The 17,218-nt window shown below is 38.1% G+C and overlaps 1 protein-coding gene across 3 annotated transcripts in view; it reads right to left on the bottom strand.

The window, feature by feature from the left end:
* Positions 1 to 5,662: 5,662 nt before the first annotated feature.
* GLCCI1 (glucocorticoid induced 1) overlaps positions 5,663 to 17,218 on the bottom strand; it is a 113,555-nt gene continuing 101,999 nt past the window's right edge. For all 3 annotated transcript variants that reach the window (XM_084785925.1, XM_084785924.1, XM_084785923.1), the window contains exons 7-8: positions 9,827 to 9,947; positions 5,663 to 8,565 (exon numbers count right to left, since the gene is read on the bottom strand). In XM_084785925.1, the coding sequence (XP_084642051.1) occupies positions 8,220 to 8,565; positions 9,827 to 9,947 (467 nt within the window). In that variant the 3' untranslated portion in view covers positions 5,663 to 8,219. The remainder of the gene's footprint in view (positions 8,566 to 9,826; positions 9,948 to 17,218) is intronic.

Raw genomic sequence — 17,218 nt, forward strand, 5'->3', positions numbered from 1 at the left:
CCCAATTACAAGATGAGCCTCTTGGCCTGTTTGTGAGAGTGTTTGCAGAGCCTGAGGAGGGAAGACACACTCTGAAACACGAACAAAACCATCCTATGGGCTGCAGTCCCAGACCGAATAAAAATGGGAAAAAAGAGAAAGTGAGCCGAGTTCTGCTGTTCTGCTGTTCTCTCTGCTGCCTGGCTCACAGAAACAAGAGGAGTCCCAGCCAGACACTTGTGTCACCGTGAACGTCACTGACTTGCCCGCCATAGTGGATTGCATTTCGGATGAACTATGAGCGAAAACAAATCCTGTGAGTATTGTGTGTCTTTTTGTCTGGTATTCGGCTACCGTGATATGGACCGTCACTAGTGCAGGCTGCTTTTGAAATTGTCTGCTTTGATCTGGGTCCAGGGGTCCTGCTCAAACTATGGCACCAGCCAAGGACAATACCTGCAGTAAACTTCGAACCCCTACCCAGATCATGCCAATGGACAGGACATTCTCCACTGTTGAGTGGAGAGTGGGGACTGACTTTTACACGAACTCTGGTGCCCCATATTTGACCACGTCTCCTGGAGGGGGAGGCCTGGTGTCACTCAGAGGAAGGATAGCAGGTTACAAAGAAGAGACTTGATACCCTATGAGCATATACAGGGGGAGGTAATCCCCCTCAGCAACAGTCATAGGGGAGGGGAGTAGGGGGAAAGCGAGAGGGAGGGAGGAATGGGAGGATACAAGGGATGGGCTAACAATTGAGATGTAATATGAATAAATTAATAAAATATTTTAAAAAACAAAACAAAAGAAAATGTCCCCTCTAAAAATGGAAACCTCATTTCCCAGTTCTGGATATAAGCATATGCAGCAAAACAGGGTAATCGTGGGCACATGTATGTAGATGGGTAGCAACTGGTTAAGTCTATAGACCATAGTACCATGAAGCCTTACACATTCAAACAGTAAGCACATCTCATTTTACACACTTTCTGAAGGTCAGGCGATCAAGGAAAACAGTTAAGCTCAGAGTTGTGGCCCAAGGCCCCTGAGGAGATGGTAATCATCTCTAACCTTATCTGGTCTGGCGGATGTTTCTATACACTTGTGGGCTGAGGCCTCCATTAATCACCAGTAGGCCTCTCACTGACTTCCTAGATGTCCTCACAAAATCACTTCCCCTTCCCCCATGGCAATGGACCTGAGGCACCAGTCTTTTTATACCTAGCTGCAGAATTAGTATCTCATCTGCTCTGCCTTACCCAGCTCAGAAGCAACCATGAAGTCCAATACACACTTAAAGGGAGGAGTATATATCCTTTCAAGTGAACAGTTTCCAAGACTGTTTTAAGGAGTTTTTTTTTTTGTTTTTTGGTTTTTTTTTTTTTTTTTTTAAATAAATGACATTACAAAAGGTAAAGATGGAGAGATGTGTAAGACAAGTTTTGGGGGGAGACTCCATTTGTCTCTCAGCATGTCACTGTCCAGACACTTGCCCTGCTCAGCCATTGGGAACTACTACAAATCTTGTCCATTGAGACTTCAACACACAGGCATAGCTTTTGTCTGAGAGGAAAAAGCGATTAAGGTCTAGCAAGGATCTAAATTTCAGGTTCTTTTTGGACTCACATTTCTCTTCCAGGGTATGAGACGGAACGCTTTTGAGATGTGGAGAATCTCATAACCTTCCGTAGGGAACCTTAAGGGGAGAATGTCTGCGGCCGGTACCTAGAATTTGTACGCCCTAGTTGAGTAGAAATTCTAGTTTCTACGGCATGCCTGAGAGACGGATCTGTAAGGCAGGAATGTAAGCACACACCTCACAGGCTTCTCTCTGGGTTTTGAACACAGACCCTTCACTCAAAGAGGGTCTGCAGAACTCAGAAGGCTCTGCTGCACTGCTGGAACCAAACCTCATTCGATCCTACTAGTCCCGCGTATCACCACTCTAAAGCCTATCCCAGGGAAAAGCCATGCAGGGCCACAGGCTTTTCCTGGTAGACACTGCCAGGCTCCCAAAGCTGGAGTGATCTCAGCAAGCACACCATTCCTCTTCTTGAGAATCTGCTACAATAACACCGAGAAAACACCGTTCCTTGCTCTGAACTCCTTTTGAGGTGTTAGTTGTAATCCTGAATTACTCTCAGTTCCTAACCCATTTATTTGTTCTTTTATCCTCGCAAGTCTTTATACCCTTTTCCCATTAACGCTCAAATGTTTTCACCTTTAGGAAACAAATCAGCTTCAACCATAGTGCTGGTCTAGCCTGCGGGCAGCAGTACCAGTCTAGCACGTGGCTCTTTTTCATCCCTCTCTCTTCAGGTAGACATTAAGGGTTTTTAAACTAAATTATTTTTTATGTGTATGATGTTTCATCTGTGCACCATGTGCATGTCTGGTGCTCATTCAGGCCAGAAGAGGGCAGCAGATCCCCTGGAACTAGGATTTCAGTTGGTTGTGTACTGTCACGTGTGTGCTGGGAACCAAACCCAGGTCCCCGGGAAGAGCAAGCATCTACTGTTCTTAACCACCGAACGATCTCTCCAGCGCCCAGATAAAGGCTTAAAAACATACAGCCTGTGCTGCAAATCCACCCAACTTACAGTTCTTGTTGATATAGTCCTCGGTCCTACTGATTCTGTAATTAGGGAGGAAAAAATGACTTTTCAGGTAATTTGGGAACATTTTTAAAGTCTTATAATTGTCCCAGGATCCCTTTTTCTCATGCATTCCCCAGATCCACCAGAAAAACGGAATATCTAGTGAGGGTGCCTCATTGGTCTTACAATAGCAATGTGAGAAAGCTTGAGAAGGGAGGGGAGATAGGCCTCCGGGCCTCTACTTCCCTATTTGAAACACTCAGTATATACATTTCTTTATGTAGTGTTACTCCAAGAAAGATCTCTCTGCCCACTGTTGGACATGGTGAGCAGTACGGTATGTTCTTTGTCCTAAGAAATGATAGTTGACTGCCTGAACCCAGACAGAATATCTGTCCATTTAGCATTTGAAATTTTTGCTGGCTAAGCACATCCCAGTCCAGAACTGGTCCTCTTTTCTTTTTAGGATCCATTTGTGCCACACACACCCCAAAGTCACCAGCCTTATACTTACTTGCCAGCTATGATGAGGCTGACGGCTGGATTTGGCCCACAATGGAAATGGCCAGCCACCAGCATCTCCATCTCTTGCTGGTAAAATGATTTTGGAAGGAATTTTGTGTCTCAAAAAAGTATAAGCATGTCTAGGAGAGGGGATGGACACACACACACACACACACACACACACACACACACACACACACACACACTGCAGCAGGCTTCTTCCATGTCCACTTAGCTAGTGGACCCAGATGATCTCTTTGAGAGCTCCTAGGGATATGTGCTTGTCCAGTCATTTCTTGAAGGGTAAGAGTTTTGGTGCATCATGATAGCCTACTTAAAGGCACTCCTCAAGACTATAGGGCTGTGCCCCTATAGACACCTCTTCAATAATCCAGGTTTCTACTGTCTTTTATCTGGCTATGTAATCAGGTCACCGAGCAGTGCTGCTGAGTCAGTAAGAACCCAGACGCAGGGGCTTTTATCCCCTCTTATTCCTTAGCATATAACTCAGTCCACCAGGCCAATTAACTACCTCTTTTAATCAAATAGCATGTTGTTTATTTTTCCTAGGAACTCTAATCTATACACCAAGTAACTCCTAGTCAGCTGAGAACTGCTTGAGCCCTCTAGCCAAGTGTCAACTAAATCCAGACATCCTAGTTGTTTCTATCTTCTTCATCTGTTTGCTTGGGGAGGGGGGTAGTTTTTTTTTTTTTTTTTTTTATAAACCATCTCTAGTATTGAAAACAATCCCATGTATGATATAGGTGACTTCTATTCACTTTCCAGGTCAGCAATTTTATTTTTGTTTTTATAAATTACAAAATACATAGCTAAGGCCCTGTTGGGGCAGATTCTTTCTGCTCTAACTACTTAACCTTATCTTGTACTGCAGGACGACTATAAGCAATACACAAATTAGTGTAACTGCATCAGTAAATTTTTATTTACAAAAAGAGGATGCAGGCTGGATTTGGCTCACAGGCAATAGTAGTTTGTTAACCCCTGGTCTGTATCTATTGAGTTTACTGGAAGGTCTGGCATACTCAGTGTGTTTTTTCATTAGCAGAATCTTATTTCAAAGAAATCCATCTAGATGGCATGGTTGTCTGCCTACTGTCACTACATCATCACTTTGACATTTAGTGTTGAGAAAAGGAGAAGAAATCAAATCTAAGGTTTATATAAACAAAACATCAGGATACACAGACGTGGAAATTTCCCTTGTCTTGAGAAGCAGGGAAAAGAGGAGAACAAAGGAAAGAGCTGCCTTGTCATGAGGGCAAAATGATATTTTTATCATACTTAATCACTGAGGTTGAGATAGGCTAGAAGTCTGAAATAGGTACAGGTACAACTAAGACAGATTTTGAATGGAGGTATAAATTAAGCAATTACTTTTCCAAGTGAGCCAGAAGGCTCACATGTCCAATGAACCAAGGGTGAAATGCATGGGTGGGCACAAGGGTTCTGAGTATTAGAGACGGGTGTAGGTAGAAGGCACTCACAGATCAGTGGAGCATACATTGAGAAGAATGAACTTCAAGTTAGGCAGGGGATGGGAAGAGCAGGAGGGTTAACCGATGAAGAATACTTATAATACTTACAAATACAGAGGCTTTAGGGAGATATGGGTGGAATACCTATATTCCTAGGCTCAAATCTCTCTCTCCTGATCCGAAGTTTGGTTTATTTCTCATGGCTACTAGTATTAAGCTTATTATATGATTAAGTCTACAAAGATAAAAATGTCACTTTCCTCAATGTTCAGTTGCAATTCAAAATGTTAAACTCTTAGAATAATTTCTTGTATGGATTATATACCAATAGTAAATTTCTAATAGATAAATCTCAACCTCAAAATTTTTAATATTTTTTCTCAACCAAAAATGTCAATAAAGCAATCACATTTAAGTTTAATTTAAATGTTAAATTGTGGGCCGGGCATGGTGGCACACGCCTTTAATCTCAGCACTCTGGAGGCAGAGGCAGGAGGATCTCTGTGAGTTCTAGGCCAGCCTGGTCTACAAAGTGACTCTAGGACAGCCAAGGCTAACACAGACAGACCCTGTCTGTAATGAACAACAACAAAAAAGTCAAATTGTATCTAATTCTTTTCTGTTTTAGAAGTGAATTGTCCTCTGGGGCAAATCAATCTTTACAGTGGATTCCCAGAGAGCGTTGTTTTGTAAAGTCTTGCTCCTTTTTACTCTGAACCTAGTAAGGTTATTATAGTTTTGTAGGAAATATGCAACTCCTTCCCTATAAATTCCTAGGCATAGGAATGGATCAGAACAATGCTTTCCCTATTTGAACTGCTCACAGCTAGCAGCAGCACAAAACTTTGGACTCTAGACATCCAACCTGTTACCTTGGATGGAAAAGTGTACAACTTGAATGTCAAGAGGAAGCCAAGCTGGAGAAATCTGATCCACACAGACATGCCACAGCTCTACGTCTAAAAGTCAGGAGCTCAATGAGCACCAGTATTGCTATTACCTAGGGCAAATTCACTTCTGCTGGGTAACATGCCAACAACCAGTCTGTTTAAAAAAAAAAAAAAAACCACATGTAAACTATTCCAGTTTTACTAATAACTTTATTTAAATAAGACACAGGAACTTCTATACTGAAAAAAATACAAAACAGAAGCCACACATTTCTTGTGTAAAGCCATATTATATAACTTGAATACTGTTTAGCACAGTGGCTAAAATTAAACAGTACACCTATATACAAAATTTAAACAGTTTCTGACAAGTTTCTACAGCTGGATGTAGGATACATTTGAGCTCAACAACTTCTGGGAAATTTACATGGCAAAGCATAAGCTTTAACACATTTGGTTCAAAACTTTAATATATGCTAAAACAAATGTACAACACAATATTTAGTTTCTCATGAGAAAATAAAAGCACATCACTATAAATATCATACATAGAGTTCATCACCAAAAGCATATTCAGTCCATCTTTCTGAAATTGATAATGATACTATTGCATCTTACTTAGACAAAAGCAGAGCATACGATCAACACATCATGTAATGCTAAACCAGGTATCAGAAGTTAAATGGAGCTCATATTTATCTTACGGAACTAGTAATTTTCTCCCTTTAACCATAATCTACAAAATATAGTATTTTCATCAAGGCCTGAGATTATTAGGGTTAAAGGTGTCTGCTGCTGAGAAGATTGTTTTAAAAGGTTCCCCTGTGTAAATGGCAAAAGTAAACTGAGTCTTTTCTCCATGACAGTCTCCTATAACACTGACTAAAGGAGCCAGAATGCACCTTCAGGAGAGAATATTACTGCAAACTTTGGTGGAAAGGAGAGAACTGAGGTGACAAAATAACACACGGAATACATACCTACACATACTTATGCATGCATGCATGCATGCATGCGCACATGCGCGAGTGCATACACACACACACACACACACACACACAATTTTGTAAAAATTAAAATGGTGTCGCTTTATCAGCTCATCCTTCTCCAAACTCCTTAGGAGAGTCAAAACAAAGGAAAACTCAGGAATGCTCTAAGGAAACCAGAACATTAACTGTAGGCAACTTGTTCCCCTAATTCTAAGAACAAAACAAAATAAAATGTGCCACGCATTTTAGGTGGAGATGAGAGAACTCTAGGATCTAACTGAACTGAAAGCAATGGAATACAAACACAAAAGCTTCCCTTTACTTTTGCATAAGCTCCGTGTTGCAGAAAACAATGTCTGAAGTCAGGCTCTCCAACTGGCCAGTCAGGAATCTCTAGGGCTTTCTTCACACATTGTGGAGAACTTCTGTCAAGTCTGCAAGTTCAAGGCTTATTTCCTTGGGGTTCTGCTCTACTCCACACATCCCAAGACTTAATAAAATATTCATGATAGTGTTATCTGAGGCTTATATGGGACAGCTTTAAGCTATTGCTCTTGTAAGTCAACAAGAGATCTGCTTGCTTATGCTGCATTGGTTCTGAGACATACACATTTTCTCTACATGAATGCAACTCATTTAGCAAATACTTGAGGAAACCAGTAACCAAAATGTCTCACTTTTTAACCAGCAAATTAAAAATTTCTAGTGAAGCTAAACATAAATATGTCTTTAGATAAAAATAGTAGCAATTATGACCCTGATGGCCAATATAAACAAAAATCCTTAATTATTTATTCCTGCAAAACTTTACCTGCTTTGAAATTAAACCCAGACATTCTTGCATTTAAATTTCATCACACACAATGTGGAATGTTTATGTACAATCTACTACTGAAGCTTTATTTGCAACATTGTAACAGTCATTAACTGAGCAACACCTAACTTTAAAAAAAAAGCCACATTTACACATGTTGAAACAGTGAATGCAACAGTTGTTCTACTGGTAACCACATGACAAAAGTGATGTCACACACCACACATTTGCTGGTTCTTGTGTTCCCCATGTCCAGGATTACCATCTCCTAGGGCTGAATGCACTTCTTATTCTAATGTGGAATGGAATGAAGAAAGGGAAATGCATAAAATAAGAAAAGGCAAAAGAGTGATGTTCTCTCTTTAGCTTTGTAGCTGTGAAATATTTAATATCCCAATATGACATACATTCCAAGTTACCTGAGTTTAGACTTCAGCTGAAGTACCTGAAGCTAGGCCATAGGGTGGGCACTGTGCAACTGCTGTGGCCATTTTTTTTTTTTTTTGCATTGTATGTATTATAGAAGTTAGAAACAAACACCTGGATCAATTGTAAACATAATCCTGAAGTACAGTATTTTCCATAGGACAAAACACAGCAAGACATTTTCTATTTAGACAGGCAACTTTTTGAAATGGAGCTTATTCATACTGAAAATTTTGGAACAAAACACAAGACACAGTACTAGTCTGTCAGACATACTATGAAATGCATAGTCTCCACTTAAATGCTGAATGACACATATTTTGCAAGCATTACTGCTTTCCACAAAAACTGCTGAAGAGGAGTCGGTCCCTGCCAAGATCAGTGTTAATAGCTATTTGATGATGCGAAGTACTTTGCTGTGGTTGGTGTTCGGGAAGTTTGTCACTCCATGCAGATAGCTGTCTGAGATCCCACTCCCAACCCTGGGAACTCGGGTGGAGGCCAGCTCCCCCTCTGCTTTAGATCACCACATAGTTCTGAGTGGAGATGTGTTCCTCTGTCTGCACATCCTGTAGGAGCTGCTGTGGCTGAGGTGGCTGCTGGACAGAGGCCTCCAGGGAGTCTGCTGTGCTGGTGTCATCAGAAAGAGACGTGTAGGAAACCCGGGAAGAGAGCTGCTCTACGGTTAGTGTTGCCAGAGCTGGGCTTTGACCAGTGTTAGGTGAGTTCTTGAGCATCAGGTCAGAGGCAGGTAAAAGAGGGCCTAGAAGTTTCACAGGACAGAAAGCTGATCCAGTTGGGATGAAATTAACCTTGTTTTTGTCAGGACATGAAAAGAGTGGGGCCGAGATAGGCTGACGAGACCTAAAACCATAAAACAAAGTTAGTTTTGGGAGTGCTATTAAGTTAAGTACTTTGTGATAAGTTACAGTTCTTGAAAACACCTTGAATGTGACTGACAGGGATGGGTTATGTGCACACAGAGGGGAAACATCTTCCATAGCACAGGCCAGCTGAGATTATTCATGTATAGGGAATTAAAATGATATTTAAAGAAAAAACAATTCTTAAAAGGTCCAGGCAAATTTTTAGAGATCTTTAGTTTGCTTCCAATCACTGAGTAACATAAAGAATTCTATGTGTACTTGAATATTATACACATTTAGAATGAACTTCACTATTAAGAAGTATAAAGAGAGATGTTATTTATAATATATTTGATTTTAAGCCTTTTTAACTTTTTCTGTACCATTAGATATATTTCTATCAGTACAGACAGGAGAAAAAAGTATTCTGTATTTCTCAGCCAAAGCAATAGTCTATAACCCCAGATGACCCCACACCCATTCTGCAAACTAAACCAACAACTAACTTCTGTACAGTTTCTGTTCCCCTCTAGGCTTCAATAGGAGCACTCTGCATTTGGTACCCACAGGGAAAAGAGTATGAGTTACACCAAGAACCACATCATCATCTTCTGAGTGATTCTAGGTGTCCAAGATTTACAGCACGGACCTCTTCTTCTAATTTAATTTCTAACCTGTCCATATTGAAGTTTTAAAATAAAAAGGGACAGAAAAAATGAATTCATGAATAAACATGCTGGACCTCTCTACAGAGGAGACGACTTTCCCTTTGACTTGCAGAGTCAAACTTGTGTGTGTTCACTGACCTTGCTGCTAAATGTATTTGTCAGCCAGTCTATACTAAGAGTTTTCTGGGGGGAAAACCTCTTTAAGATTAAAAATGGAGTTTTTCAAAAAGGAAAATGAAAGGAGAAAAAGAGTAAGTAACAATGCAAAGAGAAAGAAAGGAAGAGAAGAGAAGAAAAGAAAACAAAGAGAAATGAAGGAGAGAGAATTGGGAGGGAGAAAGAAGAAGGGAGGGGAAGGAGGGGAAAACAGGAGAGAAATGGGAGACAAGGGTAGACGTCTAAGCTTTTTGTACTGGCTTACACGTTTTTAGCAATCCCCCAACCCTCACTGTAGATATTTTGTCTATTCAATTCTCTTTTCCTAATTTGCTTTTGAAACAAGTATCAGCTGGACAGAGTAGTTGGTTCATTCGTCATCAACACCTCAGCAGAAAGCTTCAGATCCCAGCTGGTAGAGAAAACATTACTTACGCCATTTCCTCAAAGACCTTCACCCGCTCACATCCCTCTGGGGGCTCCCGTTTGAACATGTAGCTGTTGTTTGGTTTGGGAGATGAAGCATACTTGGGTAACGGTGAGCTACTCCCACTGTCTGTAAATTTAAAGCAGTTAAATTAACTAGGAGTTGAACGTGCTTTTAAATTAAACTTGATTTCCAAATAGCCCTTTTCATTCCCCACAAAGCCAGCCTTCTTGTCATTGCATGGGTATTTCTAAAAGTCTTGTGTAGTACTTTTTTATTTAATAAAAACTTAAATGCAACAGTAATCTGCTATACTACAGAATATAAAAGGATGACATTTTAGGCCAGAAAACTTCACTTTAGAAAATCACAGAGCCAGTCTAAAAAAAAATTTGTAATATGCATTAATCATACCAAATTACAAGATTATAATGGAGAGGTTCTCTATATGACTTCTCCCTGTTCAACCAAGTTAATTGTCTTTTTGTATATGAATACTTTTTATTACAGAAGTTCCTAATAGAGATTATACTTTTAAAATACCAAGAATAATAACCATGCAGGGCAAAACAAGTTTGCAACATGTCTTCCATCTACACATAATTATTTTAAAAAATATAACTTGCTTAGAATTTTACCTTTAAACTCTATGAAAGCTCCGTTTCAATATAGTTTGCATTTTAGCGACTAACAACATGAAAAAACCCAAAAACATAGCTACCAAAAAGGTTTTCCTCATTTTTTTTGACCCAAAACTAAATGGTCTATTCATAAAAAGCTGTAATACCCAGGGCAACTTCTCCTTTTCCTATTTGGCAAAACTGTTTGGAAATCCAAGTCCACTAAGATGTGTCATTATCTTTCAGTAACAGATCTATATAATAGACCTACTTTCCTCTTTCAACTTGAACCTCACTTTAACTATCCAAATCACACGAAAGAAGAAATGCACAAGATCAAGAATAGACCTAAGTTCTGACTTAATACAAACCAATACTTACTGCTAAGATACTAAGTACATGATCGGTTGAGAGGTTTCATTTCCTTGAATTTTGAAAGCTAGTATTAATATCAAATTACATTAAAATTTTGGTGACTTGAATTACTTTAGGATACAGAAAACAGTCCAGCATTCAGCAACTAAGATGTACATTTTTATCATCAATGAGGTACACAAAACATGATTAGAAAATATGCACATTACTACTTTATCAGTATTTCACATATTAGTCTTAGGAATGCAGATCTACGCTTACATTTTAAAGTGGTTGTCTCTCTGGTTGAGAAATAACTTTGAAATAGCAAGAGCACATGCTAACACACACTACAAAAGCACACAGTTTATATCACTATTAGATATATCCTTACATATGCATAAAATAACCTCTTGGAAAGAAGAATTAAGTCATAGAATGAGGTTTGATTCTTTTTTTAGACTATTCAGATTTTAATGATTTTCTTAGAGCCAAAGTTTGTCTATTTCTTAAACACAAAAGGGGGGGGCGATTTTTGCCTAGGTTGTTATGATGCACTCAGGAGCCTGAGTTTAGTGCTACCTCTGAGCAGGACTAGTCAACTACTAAGCTGGTGTGAGTGAGGTCTTGAGTTCTTCTTTCAACTAGAACCTCACTTTACTATCCAAATCACATGAAAGAAATGCACAAGATCAAGAATACAAACGGGTGAGTATGGAACAGGATGCCTCATGGAGACTACTGACGGGTACAGCGTAGCTCACTAGTAAGTGCAATCAACTTACAGCCACAATTTTGATACCTTTAACAGGCCTTTCATGCCATCAATTGGGGTTTGACTACACAATAGTCAAGAAATGTCACATTGGCATCAATTACATAATCAAGCCTACTATATAGTTTCTCTTCGCATTTTTATTATAATTTCAAAGGACTCTCCCTACATAACCTGAAAATGATACATGTTTTCCTGCCAGTATTTTAAAATAAATTATTTTTTTTTGTCTTAAAGCATTTTTTAAAAAGAGATAGTATGTTTTTAACTTGTCTACTTAAACATTCTTGTTTTTCTCTTTTCTAAAGGGGGGTGTTAATGCTAAAAACAAGCATAAATATGCTCAATGCTTTAAATCTTTTTGCTTTTTCAAAAATATGAGCATTTGGTAATCTGAAAAAGACAGTATAAAATAACTATAAACAAGTATTTGGTAAATCTGAACTATTTCTATCAAGTTAGCACACAATTTAATTATTTATTATTATAGATCATAATTATACATGCATTATACTAACATCAAATACAAGTAATTTCCCAAATATTTTCAAATAAATTAAAGCTTGGAAAAATTTAAATTATTAAAAGTTGGAAACAGGAAAGTATTCATTAAGCCATTATCTTTCAGAAATGACTTGTGTCTCACATACTATATTCTATGACACACAAGTAACTCACATATACGACTGTTGAGTCATGTATGTAAACAGGTGCACAAACTCTTTTTTATGGTTCTATTGTAGCCCTAAGTCCTTACATGTATTTGTTCCTATTAGATTACCTGATGAACTTAATTTTCAAGGAACAATAATACATTATAATCTTTTTGTTTTGCTTTGTAAAATACTGGGACTTGAATGTAGGGCCACAACAATAAGTGTTCTACCACTGAGCCATAGCCCTAGCATAGAAGCATTTTAAATTCCAAAGTTCACATCTCATCTCTCAATGGAGCTGGGCTTTTTTTAATTTCTCCTTTTAAAAAGCTTCCAACTGCATCTGAAATGAAGGCAAATGTGAGGAATGAGTCTCAAGAGAATTAGGAATTACAGTTTGCAATTAGACTTTCTCTTACCTGTGCCTGCTCACATGGCCAGGGTATTGGTTATCTCTGCCCTTTTTATCCATAAAATAGGAATGACCATTGAGACACGGCTATGTTAAAATGTAATTTAAAGACTAAGAAGTGCCCAAACCACAGAAAGTTCTCAAGAATACCAACAATAACAAATCCCTAATCTACAAATTTTAAACAAGTAAAACATTCAAAAATTGACTTCCAGGCAGAAGCAAATAAAATAAATGTTGTTTTAAAAAGATTGACCCATACAAATGCTATTCAGTTACATAAGGGTAGCATCCTATTTCTTGCATGAAAGCAAGGTTAATTTTGGTGTGTGTGTGTGTGTGTGTGTGTGTGTGTGTGTGTGTGTGTGTGTAGGTGCGCGTGCACGCGGGCGTGAGCACACACAGAAATGGTTTTTTACAGGTGCATCTGAGTGCATGTGTCCAAGGAGAGCAGAGGAAAACCTGAGTTTATGTGTGGAGCAAGAGAAGGCGGGCTGGGCAGTGATGCTCAAGGACCCACCTGTCTCTACCCTTCCAGTGCTGAGCTTACAAGCATACACAGTTGTGCTAGGTTGTTTCACATGACTTCTGGGATCACACTCAGGTCCTCATGTTAGCATGGCAAGCACTGTATAAACCGAGTCACCTCCATAGTACTGATAATCTTTAGAGTACCAGATTTTCCAGGAATGCAGCTGTCTAACATCAACTCTGCTGGCTACTGACAGCAAAGACTAGATTGGGAGGTCTAATCTACTATCTTGAAATTAAAACCAATGCCTAAACCATTAAGATTCTTCAGACTACTTTGAAAAATAAATTATTTTGTGGCTATATGCAATAATAGCCAACCAAAAAATAAGAATTTTTACTCTTACCCAAGTAGGTAGTTCCTTGGAAAATGAATATAGTATGTTGAACATATATTCAATGAAATATTAATATGGTAAGAGTCATAAAAGTTAGCCTAGTGAGTTCGATTAGAAATATGATTGACTAAATAAATAGATCTAAATAAAATTGCTACTTTGGTGCTAAAATTACTTATTTTCCTCAGGAAATTAAGGTAGCAGCTAGAACATGGTTGACTGCTAGAGGAAATTAAGAAAACCATACAATTATGTACCATTTTTTGGGCAATTAACTTTAAGAAACAGGTAGTATTATTAATTTTATCAAAGTATCTGTGTGCCTTTTCCTAACTCAAAAAATTAGATAGGAGAATGTGAAGCACAGAGAACTTTCAAATAGTCCCTCTGAGGAAACCATCAAATTTCAATGAGACATAAACTTTAGGAATTTTTAATGAGTATTTCATAAAAGGAGAAAAATATGACTTCATTATCTTTTGCTACTTACATTTTTAACTTTACTTCATGTCTGATTATTTTTGAATAATAAATCTAACATCTACAGCAAATGTTTGAAGCATTAGTTAAATATTTGTCATATGTAGATCATATGGTGGTCACTTACCCTTTGGGTAATAACTGACAGGGTACCTATTTATAGGTTAAACTGTAGGTGGCTCTTGTTTTGTGTACTCACAGTAAGTATACTGCTTTTATTACACAACAATCCTAAAAACAAGATTCAGTTCCTAACATGCTACTCTGAAATAGTAGTTGAAGATGAACACAAGTCTTATAATTGAATAGTCTTCAAATCAATTTATGGACTAAAATAATACTTTTATTAATATAAATCATTATAGTGAAACTAAACATGAATCAAAGATTAAAGTATTTTGCATCTTGAAATTTAATTTAAGGATCTTGGAAATATATTTCAATAGAATCTTGTTTTTATATCCTTAAAGTTTTAAAATGACAAAAAAAAATCCAGGAATACCAGTATGCAAAACTGAAATATTCATATTTTAAACTGACCTCTCTCCTTTCCTCCCTCCCTCCCCCCTCTCTCTGTATGTGTGTGTTGACAGATACTTGAACTCATAGTAATAATGCCTGTACATTTTAAAATGTGTTCAACATTTACTTTGTGTAAAATAGAAGACAAAGCAAAATGCTATCAATTCCTTGAATAAACCTCAATGCAATAAGCTCAGTGTTCTCTTCTTTTAAAATTCTCACTAAATGAAAATGACAAAAATGGGTAGGCAGAAACCCACATGGAACTTTCACCTTCACACTAGGTTTACCTTAAAGCCCTTTTCTTTTTCTGGATCACTTGCCACTTTCCTAATGGTGGTAACCATTTTTCTCATTTTCCACCCTTGAACTTGGTTATCTTACTTATCTCCTCATCTTCTCCTGTCTAAAATATATAATCAGCCACCAAAGCTATTTGCTGACATATAAGAATGTATTGGAAAGTTTTTTTTCAGTTACTCCTTATCATTAAAACAAGTAAACTCTGTTAACATTCATGTAATCCGTGTAATGAATAACAACATATTAAGTGGACAGACTCAAAAAACAGCTGAGAAGGGGATGTGACCCAAGTTTGAAAAGCGTGGGGTTAGATGATTGAATGGCATACTCTTTTGTCCTTTTAGTCTCTCCATCTTATGGTTCTTCAAAATTAAGTCGGTCGTATTTGCCTGTGACCAAAACATTCTTCCTGGCCATTTAGTTCTCTTAGCACTGTCTACGAAACTCCCCATAAAATCTAAGTTTTCGATCTTGCCACTCTTACTTTTCCTGTCTAGTATTCACCCACCACACAATTTCTTACTGTTGTCTACAGACCTGGCACTTTCAAAGATGACTATTATATAAAGCCTATTTTTTCTGTAAAGGCTGTAAGATATAGTGTGAAATTTTTCTAGAAAACTATTATTGGTATCTAGACGATAAGTAAGTTAGGAAAGTCACCAATTTCACTAAGCCTCAAATCAAGCAACAATCCATGCACCCATAGGGATATGATATACAGTAAATAACAAAAGTAAAATCACCTGACCACGTTTAATCATCATAACAATCTTATGACGAACCAGATAGCAGAGGTTGTCCATGGCCCATCATTAGTAAGTGGCAAGGAAGGATTCTACTGGTTGCCTAAGAGTCAGAGTTCATTGCTTAAGCTTTCTGCCTCATTTTCATCTACTCAAATTCTTATGTTTTCATTAAACATATGAGGAGGTAACTAAATGATCAAGTTCTGAAAATTTTGTTTCTAATTAAAGGATTACAGCTCAAGCAGCCATTGTTGGGTCTGCCTTCTGTTAAGAGACGGAGTAAACAGTAGCCTGTAGGAGCCAATAGAGGAGCACAAAGGATGATGTGGAAGAAACTAATCCGAGTCCTTTTTTTTTCCTCTATCCTCATTGATAACTTATTATTTTCAGTCATGATAAAAATTTACCAATTGTTAACAGGGGTTATTTTAAGAAGGAAATATAACTCATGTCTTAGTAAAGCTGTTTCCTTTTCTTTAATTGCACCAAGAAATGTGAACTTTATCACACTTCCCACTTCATCAAAAGCTCCTATGACTAAGTATGGCTACCTTTCTCCACCCTGCTTCTTCGTCTTCTTTTTCTTCTTTTCTTTTTTATTTTTTTTGAGGCAGGGTTTCTCTGTGTAGTGTTGGGTGTCCTGAAACTCACTCACGGAATCACAGACATGTGCCTGTCTATGCCTCCCGAGTTTTGGGATTAAAGGTGTGCCACCACTGCCCAGCTAAAATTTTCTTTTAAGAGAATCACATTCTTTATGACCATTAAAAAATACAACATATAATAACAAAGAAAATGGCATTATATTTTCAATATAGTAATAAAAATATAATCTTTTTAATATGGATATTTTACAAATAAAGTTCTTGTAAGAAAACTATAAAATCTCTATTTAAGCACCATTCTTGTCAGATATGACTGAATTTGCTGAGGACAAAGCAATGAACAAAACAAGGTTGAAATTGGGCAAAGCATAGGGAGTCCTGTGGAAAAGTAGGGGGCAGGAGAAAAGGACCTGGAGGGGCAGGAGCTCCACAAGAAGACCAACAGAGCCAACTAACCAGGGCCCAGAGGGGCTTGTGGAGACTGAAGCATCAACAAAGGACCATGCACAGACTGGACCTAGGGGCCCTACACAGATGTTGCTGATGGGCAGCTCAGGCTTCATGTGCTTCCTCTAGTAAGGGGAGCAGGGGCTGTCTCTGACATGGACTCTGTACCTGCTTTTTGATTACTTCCCCATGGAGGGACTGCCTTGTCAGGCCACAGGGTAAGAGGATGTGCTTGGTCCTAATGGTACCTGATGAGCTCGAGTGGGTGAGAAGGGGGGGCTCCCCTCTCTGAGGAATAGTAGAGGGGTTTGGAGAAGAGGGGGTGGGTCTGGGAGTAGAGGAGGGAGGGGCTATAACCAGAATGTAAAGTGAATAAATTATAAATTAATTAGAAAAAAACTAGGTTGCTCTTCATTGTTGAAACTTATGAATTCCTAAACAGGTAACAGCAAATGAAGTAAAATATATATTTAGGAATGTTCAAAACTTCAATTTGCATATATTCTAGACTGAAATATAACAGATACAACTGAGTTATACTTACTAAGAAGTCTTGAATTATGAATAACTTAATATTTACATAGACCTGTTACATTATCTGCTATTGG

This window comes from Acomys minous (genome assembly GCF_964271855.1).
Source record: "Acomys minous genome assembly, chromosome: 6".
NCBI classification, from domain to species: domain Eukaryota; kingdom Metazoa; phylum Chordata; class Mammalia; order Rodentia; family Muridae; genus Acomys; species Acomys minous.